The sequence below is a fragment of the Budorcas taxicolor genome, chromosome 19 (genome assembly GCF_023091745.1).
Source record: "Budorcas taxicolor isolate Tak-1 chromosome 19, Takin1.1, whole genome shotgun sequence".
NCBI lineage: Eukaryota > Metazoa > Chordata > Mammalia > Artiodactyla > Bovidae > Budorcas > Budorcas taxicolor.
In genome coordinates this window covers 34,236,827-34,253,184 of record NC_068928.1, presented here as the reverse complement: position 1 = coordinate 34,253,184, position 16,358 = coordinate 34,236,827, and the positions used below count along the sequence as shown (strand labels likewise).

Sequence of the window (16,358 nt, the reverse complement as noted above, 5' to 3'; positions counted from 1 at the left end):
CGGAATCGCCGAGCCAGCCTGCTCCCGCCCCTCAGCGCGCCCGAGCCAATCGGAAGGGGTGTGTGTGCGAGCGCAGGCGGGGAGGGGGTTCGCTCAGGACCCGGAGGCCCTGCTCGCAGGTCCCGGGGTCCCGGTGGTGGCCGGAGCGCTCGATCCGCTTGCGGCCGGCGGGTGGACCCCTCCCGCCCTACGCGCGCGCCGGCTTCTCCTCCGTCTGCCCTCGGCTTCCGCGCGGCGGCGGCGGTTCCTCCCCCTCCCCCAGCCCTGGCTCCGGGGGACCCCGCGATGCCGGTCCGCACCGAGTGTCCCCCGCCGGCCGGTGCCTCGGCCGCCTCCGCCGCCTCGCTCATCCCGCCGCCGCCTATCAACACGCAGCAGCCCGGCGTGGCCACCAGCCTGCTCTACAGCGGCTCCAAGTTCCGCGGCCACCAGAAGAGCAAGGGGAACTCGTACGACGTGGAGGTAGTGCTGCAGGTGAGCCGGCGGCCCGGCCTCTCGAGACGTCCACGGACCGGGCCGCGCCGCCGCCCCCTCGGGCCCGCGGCCACGGACGGGCCTGCTGCCCGGGCTTGCCGGGGGCCCTCCGGCGCACCCCAACCCTGCGGGCCCGAGCCGGGGACCGGCCGCCTCAGATCCGGCCCTGCCTCCCCGTGGCCTGTCGCCCCGGCAACAGTCTTTCTTTCAGTCCCTCTCGGACCCCGTCCGGGAAACTCTCCAGGGATTCCCTCTGACTCTGGACGCTCCCAGGCCCTAGACGTGCCTGCTGCCTCCCACGTTTTCCTCGGTCCCATGAAGCCCAGGCCCTGGGACCCGCCTCCTTCTCCGGGGGTTTCCTCCTCGGCAGAGCTTCATCCGCCTCCTCTCTCCATCAGCCCCGGGACCTGAGGGCCCCCATCCCACCTCGACTGCTGCCCCATTCCTTAGCCTGGGCATTCACATCCTAAGTGGGCTCCTCACAGTCTGTTAGAAGCTGATCTCCTAGCCCCCAACCCATAGTCTCTTCCTGGCTCAGACTCCTGACACTCCCTACTCCCCACCCTCTAGCCACTTCCAGTCCACTCCTGTTCTGTCCATCTGTCTGCCCAGACCTCCCCATCTCTCTGTTCTCCTCCTTCCTGGCTCTAGGGGACCCTCTTACTGTATTTTTAACTTTGATCCACATGTCAGGGCTTCCTTCTTAGTCTCTGATACTCATGCTAGGAAATGTAACTCACCCACTTTTATTTCTCATATGGTATTTCCTCCCCCCATCTGACCTGGATTTCTGAGAACCTGCTGCCAGCTCCTAATGGCTTTGGAACTTTAGCTTTACCTGTCCCAGCTCCTTCCTGCACTTCACTCCTCTCATGTCGATGGGAGCACACTTGACATTTCCTCCCGGCCCAAGGAGATCGGCAGTGGTTAATCCTCTTTCTTCTCTGCCTTCCTGGAAAACTGTTCCTCCTGTCTATCTGCCCAGGCCTGCAGGAGGACCCACTTCCTCCTCCCTTCGCCCTGTTGTCTTCAGTTTGATACCTCACCTCCTAAGCTGTGCCTAAAAGCCCCTCCAAACACTGTCCCCTCAAAGGTCTTGCAGAAGCTTTGATGTTCTGTCTGAGGACAGAATGTAGGATGTAGATGTAGATGTAGAATGTAGGTTCTGTGTGAGGACAGAATTTTTCTCCTGTCCTTTGCTCTTTACTGATTTTAAATCTCAAACAGCCTCTCTTCTCAGCCTCTCTTCTCCCACCTTAAAGACAACGGGGATATGTTTTGTCTCCACCAACTGCCGATTCATCTGCCTCTTTTTATCTTACTGCTTTGTGGGAGTAAGTCTTTTACTTTAGATCAAGAGAACTCCATCTCTGTTAATTGTGTCTCTGGTCTACAAACTGAAATTTCTAATATGAGCTATGATGTTTATCGTAATTAAAAAGATGGGCATTACCTGGTGGTCTCATGGTTAGGATTTGGCGCTTTCACTGGACTGTGGCCCAAGTCCATGTTGAGTTTGATGATGTCTAATGGGGTTGGGGACCAGTGGCGGAGCAGCCTGGTATCACAGACAAACCTTGGTTCCTGCGGCAGCTCCCCTCCCTGTCCTGTGTGTTGTGTCTGAATTCCTGCTGGTGCCAATTCCCTTGTGAACCGGTGGGAGTAGGCATTGGGTTGGTGCACAACTGGCAGGTCCCAGGGTGGCCAGAGTGACCTGGCCAGTGGCTGGAGGCCACTTGGAGTCAGCCATCTGCTGGTGGGGGCGGCAGTCACACCCAGGAATGCCGCCCTGCACCTGGATGGGTGAGTGTCTTACTGTCGCAGAGAGTCTGGCCTGTGAGTTGCCCAATCAGCTGGTTTTTCAGCCACAACTGGGTTCTTGGGCTCTGTCATCTTAGAAACTTCTGACTTTTGTAACTCCACCTCTTTCCTGCTTTCTTTCTATTTTTCATAGGAGCTTTATTGAGGTATGATTCGCCTGTCACACAAGTCACACATGTAAGGTGTACAGTTCAGTAGTTTTTAGTGTGGTCCCAAAGCTGTGTAACTGCCACTGCAGTCTAATTTTAGAACATCTTCATTACCCCCAGAAAGAATCCTTAGGTGCCACACCCCTCCAACACTATTCAGTTGCTAAGTCATATTCGACTCTCTGTGACCTCATGGACTGCAGCACGCCAGGCTCCTCTGTCCTTCACTAACTCCTGGAGGTTGCTCAAACTCATGTCCATTGAGTCAGTGATGTTATCTAACCATCTCATCCTCTGCTGCCCCTTCCTCCTCCTGCCCTCAATCTTTCACAGCATCAGGGTCTTTTCCAACGAGTCAGCTCTTCGCATCAGGTGGCCAAAGTATTGGAGCTTCAGCTCTAGCATCAGTCCTTCCAGTGAAGAGTCAGGGTTGATTTCCTTTAGGATTGACTGATTTGATCTCCATGCAGTCCAAGGACTCCAGCCCTAGACAACCCCTAATTTTTCTTCCCCTAAGATTTGCTTATTGTGGCCTTTTCACGTAAAGGGAATCATACGGTAACTTTCTGTGTCTAGCTTGTCACACTGAGCACTGTGTTTTGAGGTTCGTCCACATCACGGCAGGAGCCAGTGCTCCCTCCCTTTGTGTCGTTGTGTCATCGTCCCCTAGTGGCTCTGCAGCATTCTGTTCCTCTGCTGATGCGTAGATGGCTGTTTGTGGGTGTTTCCTCTCTGGGGCTGTCATGAACACGCCACTGTGCACATTCACGCGCGAGTTGTTATGTGTACATTGTCTGCATTTCTCCTGGGTGTCTCCCTACCAGTGGAATAGTGGGTTGTATGGTGACTGTTTGTTTAACATTTGGGAGCTGCCAGGCTGATTTCCAAAGTGGTTGCACCATTTTCCATCTCCACCAGCAGTGTCAGAGGCTCAGTTTCTCCACGTCCCTGTCACACTTGTCACGGTCCCTCTTTTTGATTATAGCCTCACCCCATAGTGGGGGTGAGGTGGCATCTCTTGTGGTTCTGATTGAACTTCTTCGATGACTAAAGATGGGCCTCTCTTCATGTGCTTCTGGAGTGCTTTCTTTCCCCCTAAAATTGCAGTTTGAAGAGTTCTTCAAATCTTTGTAAGGTTCTGACCTGGTGGTGGTGGTGGTGTTGTTTTTTATGTTACTGTGACTACTCTCTTTCTCCTCTGCCATCCAAGAAGGCAAGAGTGAAGTGAGGGCCGGGTCACTGTAGGAGGAATATTAGGAAGAGCAGCTGTTGGACACAGCTGTCCTTCGAGCACCTTCTTGCTGAGGCCTCTGCCTTGTTCTCTCTCACTGAGATGCTGGCTGGTTGCTGGGTCAACACTCCCTTGGTTCAAAAAGATCAATTCGGGCAGAGAGGGAGAGACACACGGTTGGATGGAGGCCAAACTGAAATTCTGATTCTCAAGCATGTGATAATCCCTGCAAAATGTTAGCCAATTTAGTTGAGTTTTTAGTCTTATTAGCGAGTATCCTTGCCACCTGATACCCTTTCTGGCAGCTGTGAAACCCAAACTGTATTGAATTTGGTGAGAATCACACCCTTGAAACAAGGCTTCGGGTTCAAGCCATGGGTCCTTGAACACAGCTTCCTTGCTGACCCCTGTAAGTTCAGGTTGGCTGCTCCATTTTGTCGGATGCCCACGTTGGCAGGTGAGGACGTTTGCAGAGCTGCGGTGCTTTTCAGGTGCAGACCTTTGTCCACTGCACCAGACAGTGGGACCGCTCCAGCTTCGTGAAGCTGCGTGCTTCGGGCTGGCCGAGCTCACTGCAGCTTTGAAGCACCACTTTGGTGTTTGGCTCATGGTGCACTGGAAGGTATAGGGTCCTCAGATCTGAGGAATGCAACAAGCGTTCCTAGTTTTTTTCTTTTTTTAATATGTATCTATTTATGTGGCTACACCTGGTCTTCCTTGCTGGCATGCAGATCTTTAGTTGCAGCATGTGGGATCTAGTTCCCTGATCAGGGATTGAACCTGGGCCCCCTGCATGGGGAGCGTGGAGCCTTGGTCACTGGACCACCAGGAGAGTTCCCCTAGTTTCTTAACACGAGGCCTTAGTCAGCATTAAACACTCAGCTTGCTGCTGGACCGGGGAGACCCAGCTGTACCAGCCTCCAGGCTCCCTCACTCCTCGGCCTCCAAGGGGCCTCTGCATGCTGGACATGCTTCTGCTGTCCCTGGTGGGCCCTGCGTTTGTAACAAGGCTTGTGTCCTATCTTTTCAGCACGTGGACACGGGGAACTCCTACCTTTGCGGGTATCTGAAGATCAAAGGCCTTACTGAGGTAAGTGCTCTTCCCGCAGGCGGGGGCCTGGTGGGGACAGCATGTTGGGACCCCGGGTTTGAAGGGCCAGTGAGCTCGACTCTGCAGGCCTGACTCAGGAGCCCCATATCTTGAGTGCAGTTATTGTAAGGGAGCAGGAGCAGGCAGTGTGGATGTGTGCATTCACAGATGTTTAAGTTTATCAAAAGGTCACCATGTGACCAACACTACTGATTTTACTTTGAGCCTTTTTGAGGAAAACAAAAATATAATCAGAGCATCGCTGCTGCCATCATGGTTAGTTTCACTTTCTGGAGTGAGCAGCACCCCTCCGAGACCATGGCCCTGGAGGTTTCTCCGGCAGAAGGAGCTGCTCCCTCCCTCAAGGCCAGCTTTTCAATCTTCAGAACTCAGGAATGTCACAGGCGAGAGATAGCACCCTCTGTCTTCCCACTGGCGAGCAGGAAGGGGGCCTGGCCACGCTGCTCAGAGTAGTGAGGGGCTGGCGGACACCCTCGCCTCCTCCTGCCCCACAACCTTCACCTGTTTGTGTCAGTTGGCTTACCTGTGAGGTGAGGGCTCCAGGTGCCCGTTTCAGGGCCCGAGGGGATGCGGCATCAGTGAGCGGGCAGCTCTGGGAGCTGCTGACCCCCAGGCTGGGCCCCCCACAGTCGGAAAGCACTGGTTTCCGTCTCCCTGTCCCTCTGGTTCTCCTGCTTTCCCATCAGATGCCTGAGAGTCTCCTGAGAATTCAGTTGTTGAGACAGACCTCTGGAAACATATCACATCAAGTCGGGGCAGCAAGTGACAGCACGAGGAAGGACTCTCACCTGGGTCTGTGCTGTAGAAGACCGAGCAACAGAACACGCTCAACTCGCAGGCGGCCATACGTGTGTGTTGAGTGTAGAACAAAAGTGTTAAACTTCATAAGGAAGCCAGCAGAGTCTGTAGTGTGGAATGGGGACCTGATTCCAAATGGTCACAGCGAGCTGCACACAGATGGTGGGCAGGACTAAAAACCCACAGACGGAAAGGCTGCGGTGGCCTTGTGGGGGCAGGTGGCCCGAATGCAGGGTGGCGCCCCAAGCCACCCAAAAGCTGCTTTCCCAAGGAGGGGGGTGTCGCTGCCAGCTCTTCCCACTCGGAGCCACCTTCGTCAGAGGGGGCTGTGCTTCCTGAGGGTCTGTCATCCTGCCGGAGTCTTCCAAGTCTTTTATTTAATTCACCTTTTTTTAAACTGAAATATAGTTCCCATAGCACAGAATTCACCCATTTAAGATGTACAACCTGAGACTTCCCTGGCAGTCCAGTGGTTAGGACATCACGCTTCCACTACTGGGGCTTGGGTTCCATCCCTGATCAGGGAACTGAGATCCCATGTGCCGCATGGTGTGGCAAAAAAAAACAAAGCGCTGTTTTTGTTTGCTTTTCCATTTATAGTTGTGGAAATAGCAGATATCTGACTTATTTTAACGTGACTAATCAGCCATGGTCTTCCTCATGTGTACGGAAATAGGGAAAACTAACTACATAATTGGAGATAACTGGCCTCTTACCTGCCTTGAGTCACAAACACAGTTTGGGAAGTTTTGTTTGCCTTGTGGGGACTGAATCCCAGAATTGTGAAGAATGGGTGTCAAGTGATACTCTCTTTGCATTCCCAGCCAGCCACCTGTAGGGAGAGGGGCATCTCTGGGGAGCCCAACATAGGTGGCTGGGAGCCCACCGGGAGGGTGTCAGGCCCACCACACACTCCCCAGACAATGCCGGGCACTCTGAGGCTGTGCTGCGTTTACTTGGAACACAGGTGGTCACGCCACCAGATGCAGAGACTGCCTTACTGGTCAATCAAACGTTGATATTCCAGAAGGTGGGTCTTCACGGAAAGCTGGACTCACCTCCAGGCAGGCAGATGCTAGCCGTGCCCGCCCTCCCTTTGTGAGCCCCCTACCCCTGGCTGTAGTCAGAGCTTGAATGTCCTTGCTTGCCCTGCGAGGGGTTTTGTCTTTTGGGTTCCTTCTGTTCCTTCCTTCATTCATTCATTAGATATTTATTTTATTTAATTCTCAGTGTTTGTGGGTACCTAGTGGTCACCCTGGTAGACTGCCTGGAACATTTTAGAGAGGTCGGTGCAGAATCACTTGTTAGGAAAACTCGTGACTTGACCGTAAGCTTGTTCTTTGTTATTACATAGTAGGACCACTTGATCATTCATCCTTCTCTCTCTTTATGGACATCTTGATAAAATACGAAGATTCAAAACTCAGGAAGTCAGTATACTGTCTAGCCGTTAATTTAACGTCTCAAGTCAGCTGCCAGCTTAGAAAGCAATTTTTCCCTTGGCAGGTCTTTCTCAAATGATTGCTATAATTTGGTTTATACCTTTAAAAATCAGGTTTCCGCTTAGGCAGTTTTGGTCTCTACAATGTTTTGGCTCTGTTTGTGTCGGTATGTGTTTGAGGAACGCAGTGCCACCATTGGGGTGAAGATTTCAGTTTTAGGGGGATGGCAGATCTGCCATGTTTCAAGTTCACTGCTACAAGGGCAGGCTACTTTGGCGTGTGCAGTAAAGTGATCGTGGCCTTCCTGGAAGCCCCAGGCCAGTGAGGCTGCAGTACCCTGCGGGGGTGCCGAGCCACCTGGCAGGCAAGCCGGCAGCAGTGGCAAAGCTTTGGGAATGGATTTAAACCGGTAGATGTTTAATACTGAGCAAGAGGGGCTGACGTAGGGTGTGAGGAAGAGAGCAGGTCCTCCGTGGTCTCGGGACATCAGGATGGTGACCTGTGCTCTGCTGGGTGGGGGTCGTCACAGCACCCCCAGGAATGACCTGGGCTGGCGGGCAGCTCTGAGGGGCTGCCTGGTGACACTGAGGGGTGGCCTGATGGGTGGGTTTTTACAAATGCAGAGAAATGGTAAACTTTTTACAGTGGTTACTTGTTCTTCCGTTAACTTTTTGCAAATCTTTTGTATGAGCAGAGGGACAAACAGCAGGGTTATTGGGAGTATTAACACTTCAGGCACCCGGTCAGGATGACCACTCGTTTGCTCTTCTGGTGGTTGTGGTTTCCCGGGGCAGACATGGTCATCAGTGTTTCCCGTCATGTAAGTTGTCTTAGCTCACATGATAGAATTACATGAGTGCCTCTCACATCGGGCTATTCGACAGCCCCTTCCCTGCCCCTCAAACCTGAGAGCTGGCGCACCAGGGACAGACTGAGCCAGTCTGAGAAGCGATGACCAGGCTGAGCCATGAAGACGAGGCTGTGATTCCGCAGTCTCTCTGGGTGTTTTCCTTGGAAAGTACAACCTATCAAGTTACCATCTGCTCTGTATGCTAGAATATTCAGAAGTAACTTGTCCAAGTTCTTTTCTGAGCCATCAACACATCACAAGCGCGCCAAAGAAGGGTTCTCTGCTTCTGGCAAAGTCCCCAGAATCCAGGAGACATCCCATCCCCACCCCGGGCCCCTCAAGTCAGGCTCCTTCCTCGGCGGTGGGTGTTGCTGGACCTACCTTTGGTCTGGGTGGTCGCCCAGCACTGTGGTCCTCTTTTCAAAGTTCTGGGGAGAAATTAAAGTGAACTTGGTTTGTTCCTTTGTGAAAAGTTAGAACTCCTGTTGGACATCTTGTTTGATATTTGTGTTTTTGCCACAGGAGTACCCAACCCTCACGACCTTCTTTGAAGGAGAAATAATCAGCAGGAAGCACCCTTTCTTAACCCGCAAGTGGGACGCTGACGAGGACGTGGACCGGAAGCACTGGGTGAGTGCCTCGGCCCCGCCCCCAGGCCCACGGCCCCGCCCAGCCCTCATCCTATGCTCTGCTTTTGGCTTTCAGGGCAAGTTTCTGGCTTTTTATCAGTATGCAAAATCGTTTAACTCAGACGACTTTGATTACGAAGAGCTGAAGAGTGGGGACTATGTCTTCATGAGGTGGAAGGTAAGGGGGCCCGGCCTCACCCTCTCTGCTCTGTGACCCCTCCCCCTGTTCTGTGACCCCTCTCCCTGCTCTGTGACCCCTCTCCCTGTGGCTTCACCTTCCACCCTGCAGGCTGGGTCATCCTGAGGGTCCCATGGACTTGGGAGACCCCTCTTCTTAGCCCCTAAGTGAAGTGACCTCCCCGGCCAGCCTCTCGCCCGGGCTGTGGGCCATCACAGTGCCCCTGGCCCCTCCAGCTCAGGGAATGGGGGTGGGTTTCCCTTCTAGCTCCTGAAGAGTCTGTCAGGTGGGCTTCCTCTGGTACTTTCTGAGCTAGAGCCACGGGTACCAAGTTCAGGAGGTGAGTTTGTGAGCCTCCACCCACCTCCAACCCCAGGCCCCCAGCCTGTGGGAAAAAGCTGTTTTATTTTGAAATCTCGCCAGTGTTTCTACAGACCAAAGCCTGTAGCATCCTCCTTCCCAGGCTCTGTGCTGAGAACCGGGGCCAGGGCTCGGCCCAGACCTGAGTCCCACCCCACAGCCTGCTCCCGGCTCTGACCCTAGCAACCTTGAGATACAGGGGCCATGCTTGGTCTAGAACACACAGGTGGCACATGGTTCACGGTCACCCAGTGAGGCTGAGAGCCAGCTGCAAGGGGCAGGGAGGCCTGGGGGCCAGAGCTGCGACACTGACCCTCTGTGCATGCAGGAGCAGTTCCTAGTCCCGGACCACACGATCAAGGACATCAGCGGTGCTTCCTTTGCTGGCTTCTACTACATCTGCTTCCAGAAGTCAGCGGCCTCCATAGAGGGCTACTACTACCACAGGAGCTCGGAGTGGTAAGGACTGAGAGCTTGGCCACACTTCCCGAAGTGCTCACATGGGGGCTTGTTTGCCTCCCCAGAGCGGTGTAAATGGGTGCAAAGGTGAAGTTCTGGGTACAGGCATTCACTGCTGAATGCTTTCAAGCAGCCCTATTTTCAGCTACGTTTATCTCAGGCTTGTGGGTCTTGTCTTCATTCCTCCTAGACTCAGTAGTTAAGAGTGTGAGATCCCATGTGAACTCTGCTGTCAGCGGCCTTTCTGATTTTGTGCTCACCTTCCTGCTCAAAGTCGGTTGGTAACCAGGGCCTGTGGGCCTTATGGGCCTGCCTTCTGCCAAGGTGACAGCCACGTGCTCCTGGGTGTGGCCTTTGCCACTGTTGTGGGGCCTCTCATGGCTTTTTGAGCTTCTGTAGGTGCCCTATCCACCTGAAGGGTGGCTGTGCCCTCAAACACCTGATTTCTTCTGGATGTTGAAGCTCTTTATTTCCTGTCAACTCTTGCATGCTTTAAAGGTTCGTGAAGAACGCTGCCCAGGGCTGACCAGCAGTGGCCAAGGGCCCAGGGGTTCCGTGCTACCCTGGTTTCTCTGAGAACGGACGTTGGGATTTCAACACCTGTTCAGTTTTCAAATGAGTGTTTAAAACTTTTGGTCTTCTTTTAAAATCACCAGGTTTATTGAGAAGCAGCTCATGTGCCATCTAATCCCCTCATTGAAAGTGTAGAGTCCAGGGGCCCTTCATGTCAGCACGGTTTTGTCACTCGATTTCAGAATGTTTCCACTGGCAGAGAGGAAACCCTGTCCCCCTAGGAGCCGTCACCCAGCTCCCCACCCCTGCCAGCTGCAGGCACCACTAATTTGCTCTGAGTATAGGTCTGCCTGTTCTGAGTGCTTCACGAATATGGGCCCGTGCACTGTTTGCCCTCTGGGTCTTGTCATTGTGTTTTGAAGACCCCATATTGCATTTTGAGTGCACGTCAGTCCTTCGTCTTTATTGCTGAGCAATTTCCTGTCATGTGGATGGGGGCCACATTATCTTTATCTGTTGATCAGTGGATGGACCTGTGGCTCATCCCCACCTTCTGGCTGCTGTGGACGAGGGTGTGCCCAAGCCTGTCTGGGGCCTGCTTTCAGTTCCTCGGGGTATGCAGCTGGGGCAGGTTGCTGGGTCATGGGTGAGTCTGCGGTCACTTCTTAGGGAACCGTTTCGCCCAGCAGTTGCAGCTTCCCGCTCCTGCCAGGGATGCACACGGTTCTGCTTCTCCTGCGTCTCGACATGCCCCCAGCACTCAAATGTCTTTGTGATGCCGGCCAGCCCGCCGGGAGGGGAGAGCTCTGTTCTGACGGCTAACACGATGTCCTTCCTTGAGGTGTTTGGGAGAGAGATGAGCCACTTTTCCTGTGCTGCACCTCACTCCTCTGTGGACAAGTGAGGGAGCTGACACACCATCCATGCTGGGTGTCCCCAAATGGGAGCTGTCCCTGCCTGTTTCTCTGTCCCCTGTTTCACTCCTGAGAGCACCCATCACGGGGTCATACTCCCTGCAGAGCCCCTGATGCTCTGGAGTCTCACAGCCATGTCCAGGGAGGAGGAAGATGGAGTCGCTGAGGTTGGGGGTGTGGCTATGATGTCATCATTGCAAGCCCTCCAGATTCTGGGCAGATCAGCACGTGCCCGGGTCCCCTGGGAGCTCTGAGGGTCACACGACTTCAGAGGGAAGCAGGGTGGTGGAGCAGGCAGAGGGCCTGGTCTGCATCCTCCCCGAGAGGACCAGCCTCTCCTTGCCTAAGATAGGCTGTCGCTGGTTCAGTTCCCCTGAGGAAGCTGAGATAAGCATGCATTTCATCTGGGCTTGGGGTCTCCTGGGGTTGGGTTCCATACTCTGTGTGGTTTTCAGGATGCTCTAACTCCTCCACCTCTGCTCCCGCAGGTATCAGTCGCTAAATCTCACTCATGTTCCAGAACACAGCGCCCCCATCTACGAATTCCGGTGACAGCGGCTCAGAACAGTAACCAAACAAACTGAACTTGGCAAAAAAGAACTTTGCCGGGAAAACCGGGTACCTGCCAGAACCGGGAGAACATGTGTTCCTGTTTCTTCACGAGCAGACTTGCATCGAAAGCATGAATGTCAGCCCGCAGCATCCAAGGAGCGGCCAGCCCACAGGGCAGGTGGAGGGCGACCTCGGCTCTTCCTCCCTCCCTGTGAGGTTTGGTCGTGAGCTGTTTCTAGGCTGCCGTCAATGCACTTTTCCTTCCTACACAGCTAACTTCTGTATCCCTGAGACGCACAGCCCTTGCTCCACCCCTGCCTCCAGCTGCATAGGTCAGCCCCAGCACCCCCGGGCCACAGTGCTCAGTGGTCCCCACCCAGGGCCCCTGCCCCCAGCTGCTTAGTCTGGTAAGTCAAGAGAAGGCAGAGCCCAGCTCCCACGTGCCCCTGGAGTTCCGTGCGGGGCGCAGGCCAAGTGCTCAGCGAGGGCGATCGAGTCAAGCTAGCCTGTGGTCAGTGGGTCCCTTGGGCCTGCCGTTGGGACCACAGGGTTTGAGGCTTCCAGGTCCCTGGCAGGAACGGACTCCAGTCCTGCCCGCTCAGCACATTTGCTCCAAACTTTCGAACTTGAGGGCAATACTAAACTTTAAAAAAAAAAAAAAGTTTTTTTATTACAAAATTATTTTTATGGTTCCTTTAGCAAGGACCCTATGGCAAATGCACAATTATTGAGAATTACATTTTATCGTTTTCACATTGAAAACAGCAAATGTTGACTTAGTAATTTTTATATCTATATGTAAATGTATATTTAATCAGCCAGCAGTTTGAAACTGGTCACCTGGTGAGACGTTCTGCAGCATTGCATCCATTCTAGCGCTAAACGTGAGGACCATTCTGGGGGCCAGTTTAGCACTTGTTCCTCCTCCTCTCCCTACTCAAAACAGCAGCGCTTCCAGCAACCTCTCCCATCAGGCAGAAGGGGCCGCTGCAGCCCTAGACCCGCAGCTCAGCGGTGTCGGGGCATAGGAGGGGCTGAGCTTGAACACGCTCAAGTAACCCGAGGCTCATGTGCCAAAGTATGTGTGTGTGCGCACACAGGCGTGCGCTGCTGTTTTGTTTTGTTTAAATGTTTAGAGAGCTTCATGTGGCATCCGCTACAGCCCCCATATGCGGCAAGGCCTGGGAGGTTTGGTGACTTCTGCTGATTTATAGACTCACTCGGAACACGGGAGCGAAAGCTTTAACCGAGGGGTAGTGTTGCCATAACCCACAGGAGCAGAACTGGCGCAGGGGACAGGTCCAGGGCGGAGGGAGAAGGCGCGAAGCCCTCCGGTCTAGGTGAGCGGTGGGGCGGGTCTCTTAGTCTCAGAATCCTTTATCGAAGTACGTGTTGTATGTTGCTGAGATTGCATGTCAGGAGAAGCCTTAAGGAGAAGCGTTGGGAAGGTGGCTGCAGGAGAAGGATGGCTCACGTCCGTCTGGAGAGATGAGTCAGAAACATCCTCTTTATTTTAGAGCCGGCTGGCAGCGTGGGGGCCAGGTGGCGTGGGCTCCCTTTCCCTGCCCCCAATTTCTCAGCGAGTAACCAGCGCCTGCATTTTGCCATCTCCTTGAAGGGTTCAGGTACCCCTGAGGGAAAGGCGCCCCCCCCGCCCCCAGCCTCCCGGAGCTGGTCGGGGCCCACGTGTGTGGCCGTGAGTGGGCAGCCGGTGGGCTGGACAGGGTGTCGGCATGTTGCTGCTGCTTGGCGGCCCAGGTGGGCAGGGCTCTGCTGTGGGCTGACTTCCTTGCTGAGCCAGGGGTCAGATGCAGTGGTGTTTGGGGATGAAGATGTGGTACATTTGTCAGCTCTTTGGGACACACCTGTGATAAAGGTTGGTTCTCGTAAAATCCTGACTCTCAGGGGTGCAGAAGCAGGGGTTTCTCTATCCCCCGAGGAACCCCCAGACCCTCCACCCTGACTTAGTTCCCGGGGGAGCTTGGACCGTCACCCCCAGCTGTGGTCACTCCCGAGCCTCCTCAGTCACCCATGCACCTCTGGTTCTATGTGCAATGCTTCTGGTGGACACTCTGGTTCATCACTGAGAAACCAATGCGAGTGCAGGCTCCCCACCACCTCCCCTCCCCACTCAGGACCCAGCTCCTGCTCCTCTGCTCCGCTCTGCACGCCCAGCCTGCCTCTGCCCAGAGCCCCCTCCTCCCACCCATTGCCCTCTCCAACTCCACGTCTCACCTGTGGACGGACAGACTGAGTGGCGCTGCCCGTGCAGCGCTGGTTCCATGGGTGACATGCACAGCAGACTCCAGGGGGCAGAGGGGCTTTTCAATGTCTTTTGCTTTCAGAAACAGGGAATTTATATTCTAAGGCCTTGAAATGATTTTGTTTTTCCTCATAAAATAGTCAGATAAGCTAATTTTTAAAAAGGAAATGCCATTGAGTATGTGCATTGTGGTTTAAAATTACTAACGAGTTCTGGGAAAGAAAAGTAATATTTGATTTTGAATCTTAAATGTTTTTAAAAATTAGATTTGAATGGGCAAAAGGATGAGTATTTTGTTTCTTTGGGGAGGATATGTGGAAAGGGTATGAGAGTTTGGGATGGGAGAAGTATTTTGCAGAGCTATCAATGTCCAAATAATTTTTAAAAAGTAATAAAGGTATTTAAGCTTCAAGTCTGCCCTATTTCTAAATCAAGACAGTTCTGGTGGATTTTCAACCTTCCAGTTCAGGAAAGTGCAGGTTCCATCTGTGGTCAGGAACCAAGATCCCACCCACTTCGGGGCAACTAAGCCTGTGTGCCACATCTACTGAGACTCGACACAGCAACAAATAAAATTTTCAAAATAAAAATGGTCCACATCAAAAAATCCTTTAAAAATTTACCATTTTAGCCAATTTGAAGTGTACAATTCAGTAATGTTAAGCACATTCATAGTGTACAAGCTTCACCACTGTCATCTCCAGAACCTTCCCTGCTTCCCATAGTAGAGCTCAGTCCCCATTAAACACCAGCTCCTCACCCCCAGTCACTGACATCCACCACTCTACTTTCTGTCTCTATGGATCTGACCACTCCGGGGACTTTGTGTACGTGAGTCACCAGTATTTGCCCTTTTGTGACTGGCCTGTTTCACTTAACGTGTCTGAGAACTTCCTTTTTAAGGCTGAAGAACAGACCACTGTATAGACCACTTTCGTTTATCTGTTCATCCATCAATGAACGCTTGCGTTACTCCACTTCCAGGGCATTGCAAATAATGAACATGGGTGTACCAATTCCTCTTCAAGTCTCTGCTTTCACTTTTGGATGTATACTCAGAAGTGGAATTGCTAGATCAGATGGCAGGTCTATTTTTAACTTTTGAGGAACCTCCATACTGTTTTCCACAGTTGGCTGCACCATTTTACATTCCTACCAACGGTGCTGGAGAAGGCAATGGCAACCTGCTCTGGTATTCCTGCCTGGAGAATCCCATGCACAGAAGAGCCTGGTGTGCTACAATCCATGGGGTTGCAAAGAGTCAGACATGACTGAGTGACTAACACACACCAACAGTGCCCGAGAGTTCCAATTTCTCCATGTTCTCACCACCACCTGTTACATGTACATACATTACACACATCCTAACGGATGTGCGGTGTTATCTTACTGATTTTGACTTGCATTTCCCTAATGGCTAGTGGTGTGGAGCACCTTTTAACATGTTGGCTGTATTAATATGTCTTCTTTGGAGAAATGTCTACTCAAGTCTTTTCTATGTCTTAAAAGTCAGGTTGTTGTGTTCCTGTTGGTCAGTGACTTCTTTATATATTCTGCTTATTAACCCCTTATCAGGTACCCGGCTGGCAGATATTTCCCCCCACATCTTGGGTTTACTTTTCACTCTGTTGATATGGTATCCTTTGATGCACATGTTGAATATTTTCGGAGATCCAGCAGCAGCCTGTCTAGAAGTTTGTCAACTCTCAAAGATTACTCAGGTGAGGGCCTCCCCTGGTGGTTCAGTGGTTAAGAACTCACCGCAATGCAGAGGATGCAGGTTTGCTCCCTGGTTGGGGAACTAAGATTCCCACATGCTGCACAGCAACTAAGTCCAAAGATTCCTCGGGTGATGTGAACATAAGAGGTTCCTAGTTGGCTTCCCAGGCTTGGGTCTGGAGGACCCAGACATTCCAAGCAGGAAAGGCTGGTTTGATCTTCAGGTTATATCCTGGGAGTGGCCTGATTCCACATTATTTATGAAGAAAGAGACCCTTTGGAGACTGCGAGTGAAGCAGACACAACAGCAGAGGTCCCAGGGTTCTTGGAAGATGAGTCACATTTCAGGACATTTCTGTGTCCCTGAGTATAAACCGATAGCACACCTCCGTGGGCACAAGTGTGGCAGTGGGAGCCAGGAACTGCCTCTGGGGCAGAGACCCCCTCTCCATGGGCCAGGGCTCCACACCTGCCTGTACCTCTCAGTTCCCAAAGGCTCTCCCCTCCCATCCCCTGTGAACCTCATGGAGCCAAACATGTAGGTGTTCTCCCCACAGTCTACCTGTTACCCTGCAGTCACTGGACTTCACATGTCAGCCCGGCTGTTAATAGCTTGAGCTGCTGGGTCAGGCGCTTTACAGGGCTCGTATCGTGGCTTTGTCAGCAGCGGAGGAGAAGAGCAAGCTGGGCTTACAACACCCCTCTTCAGCCAGGAGCCTTGTGCATAATGGTGTTGGCAAACATGGGCTGAATCTGGGGAAGATGTAACACCACCAAGGAGACTCAACTGACAGTGGCTCTGGCATTCAAGGAGGACTTTCGAGCAAGCAGATTATTTCACTTTTACAACAACCATGTTATCCCTGTTTTTAGAGTGTAGAAGAGGTTAAGAAAT

General features: G+C 52.8%; 1 protein-coding gene across 1 annotated transcript; it reads left to right on the top strand.

Annotated features, from left to right (window-relative positions):
• The first annotated feature begins 86 nt into the window (after positions 1-86).
• On the top strand, positions 87-14,156 carry GID4 (GID complex subunit 4 homolog). Its single transcript, XM_052657652.1, has 6 exons — positions 87-474; positions 4,706-4,765; positions 8,399-8,506; positions 8,582-8,683; positions 9,372-9,502; positions 11,418-14,156. Exons 1-6 carry the CDS (start codon positions 286-288, stop codon positions 11,479-11,481), a joined length of 654 nt encoding a protein of 217 aa, XP_052513612.1. The 5' UTR covers positions 87-285; the 3' UTR covers positions 11,482-14,156.
• The last annotated feature ends 2,202 nt before the right edge of the window (positions 14,157-16,358 follow it).

Bases quoted from the DNA above. Each gene is read 5' to 3' on its own strand.
- GID4 (XM_052657652.1), top strand. From the start codon at position 286: ATGCCGGTCCGCACCGAGTGTCCCCCGCCGGCCGGTGCCTCGGCCGCC. The intron at 4,766-8,398 runs GTAAGTGCTCTT...TTTTTGCCACAG, and splicing joins AGATCAAAGGCCTTACTGAG to GAGTACCCAACCCTCACGAC. The intron at 8,684-9,371 runs GTAAGGGGGCCC...CTGTGCATGCAG, and splicing joins ATGTCTTCATGAGGTGGAAG to GAGCAGTTCCTAGTCCCGGA.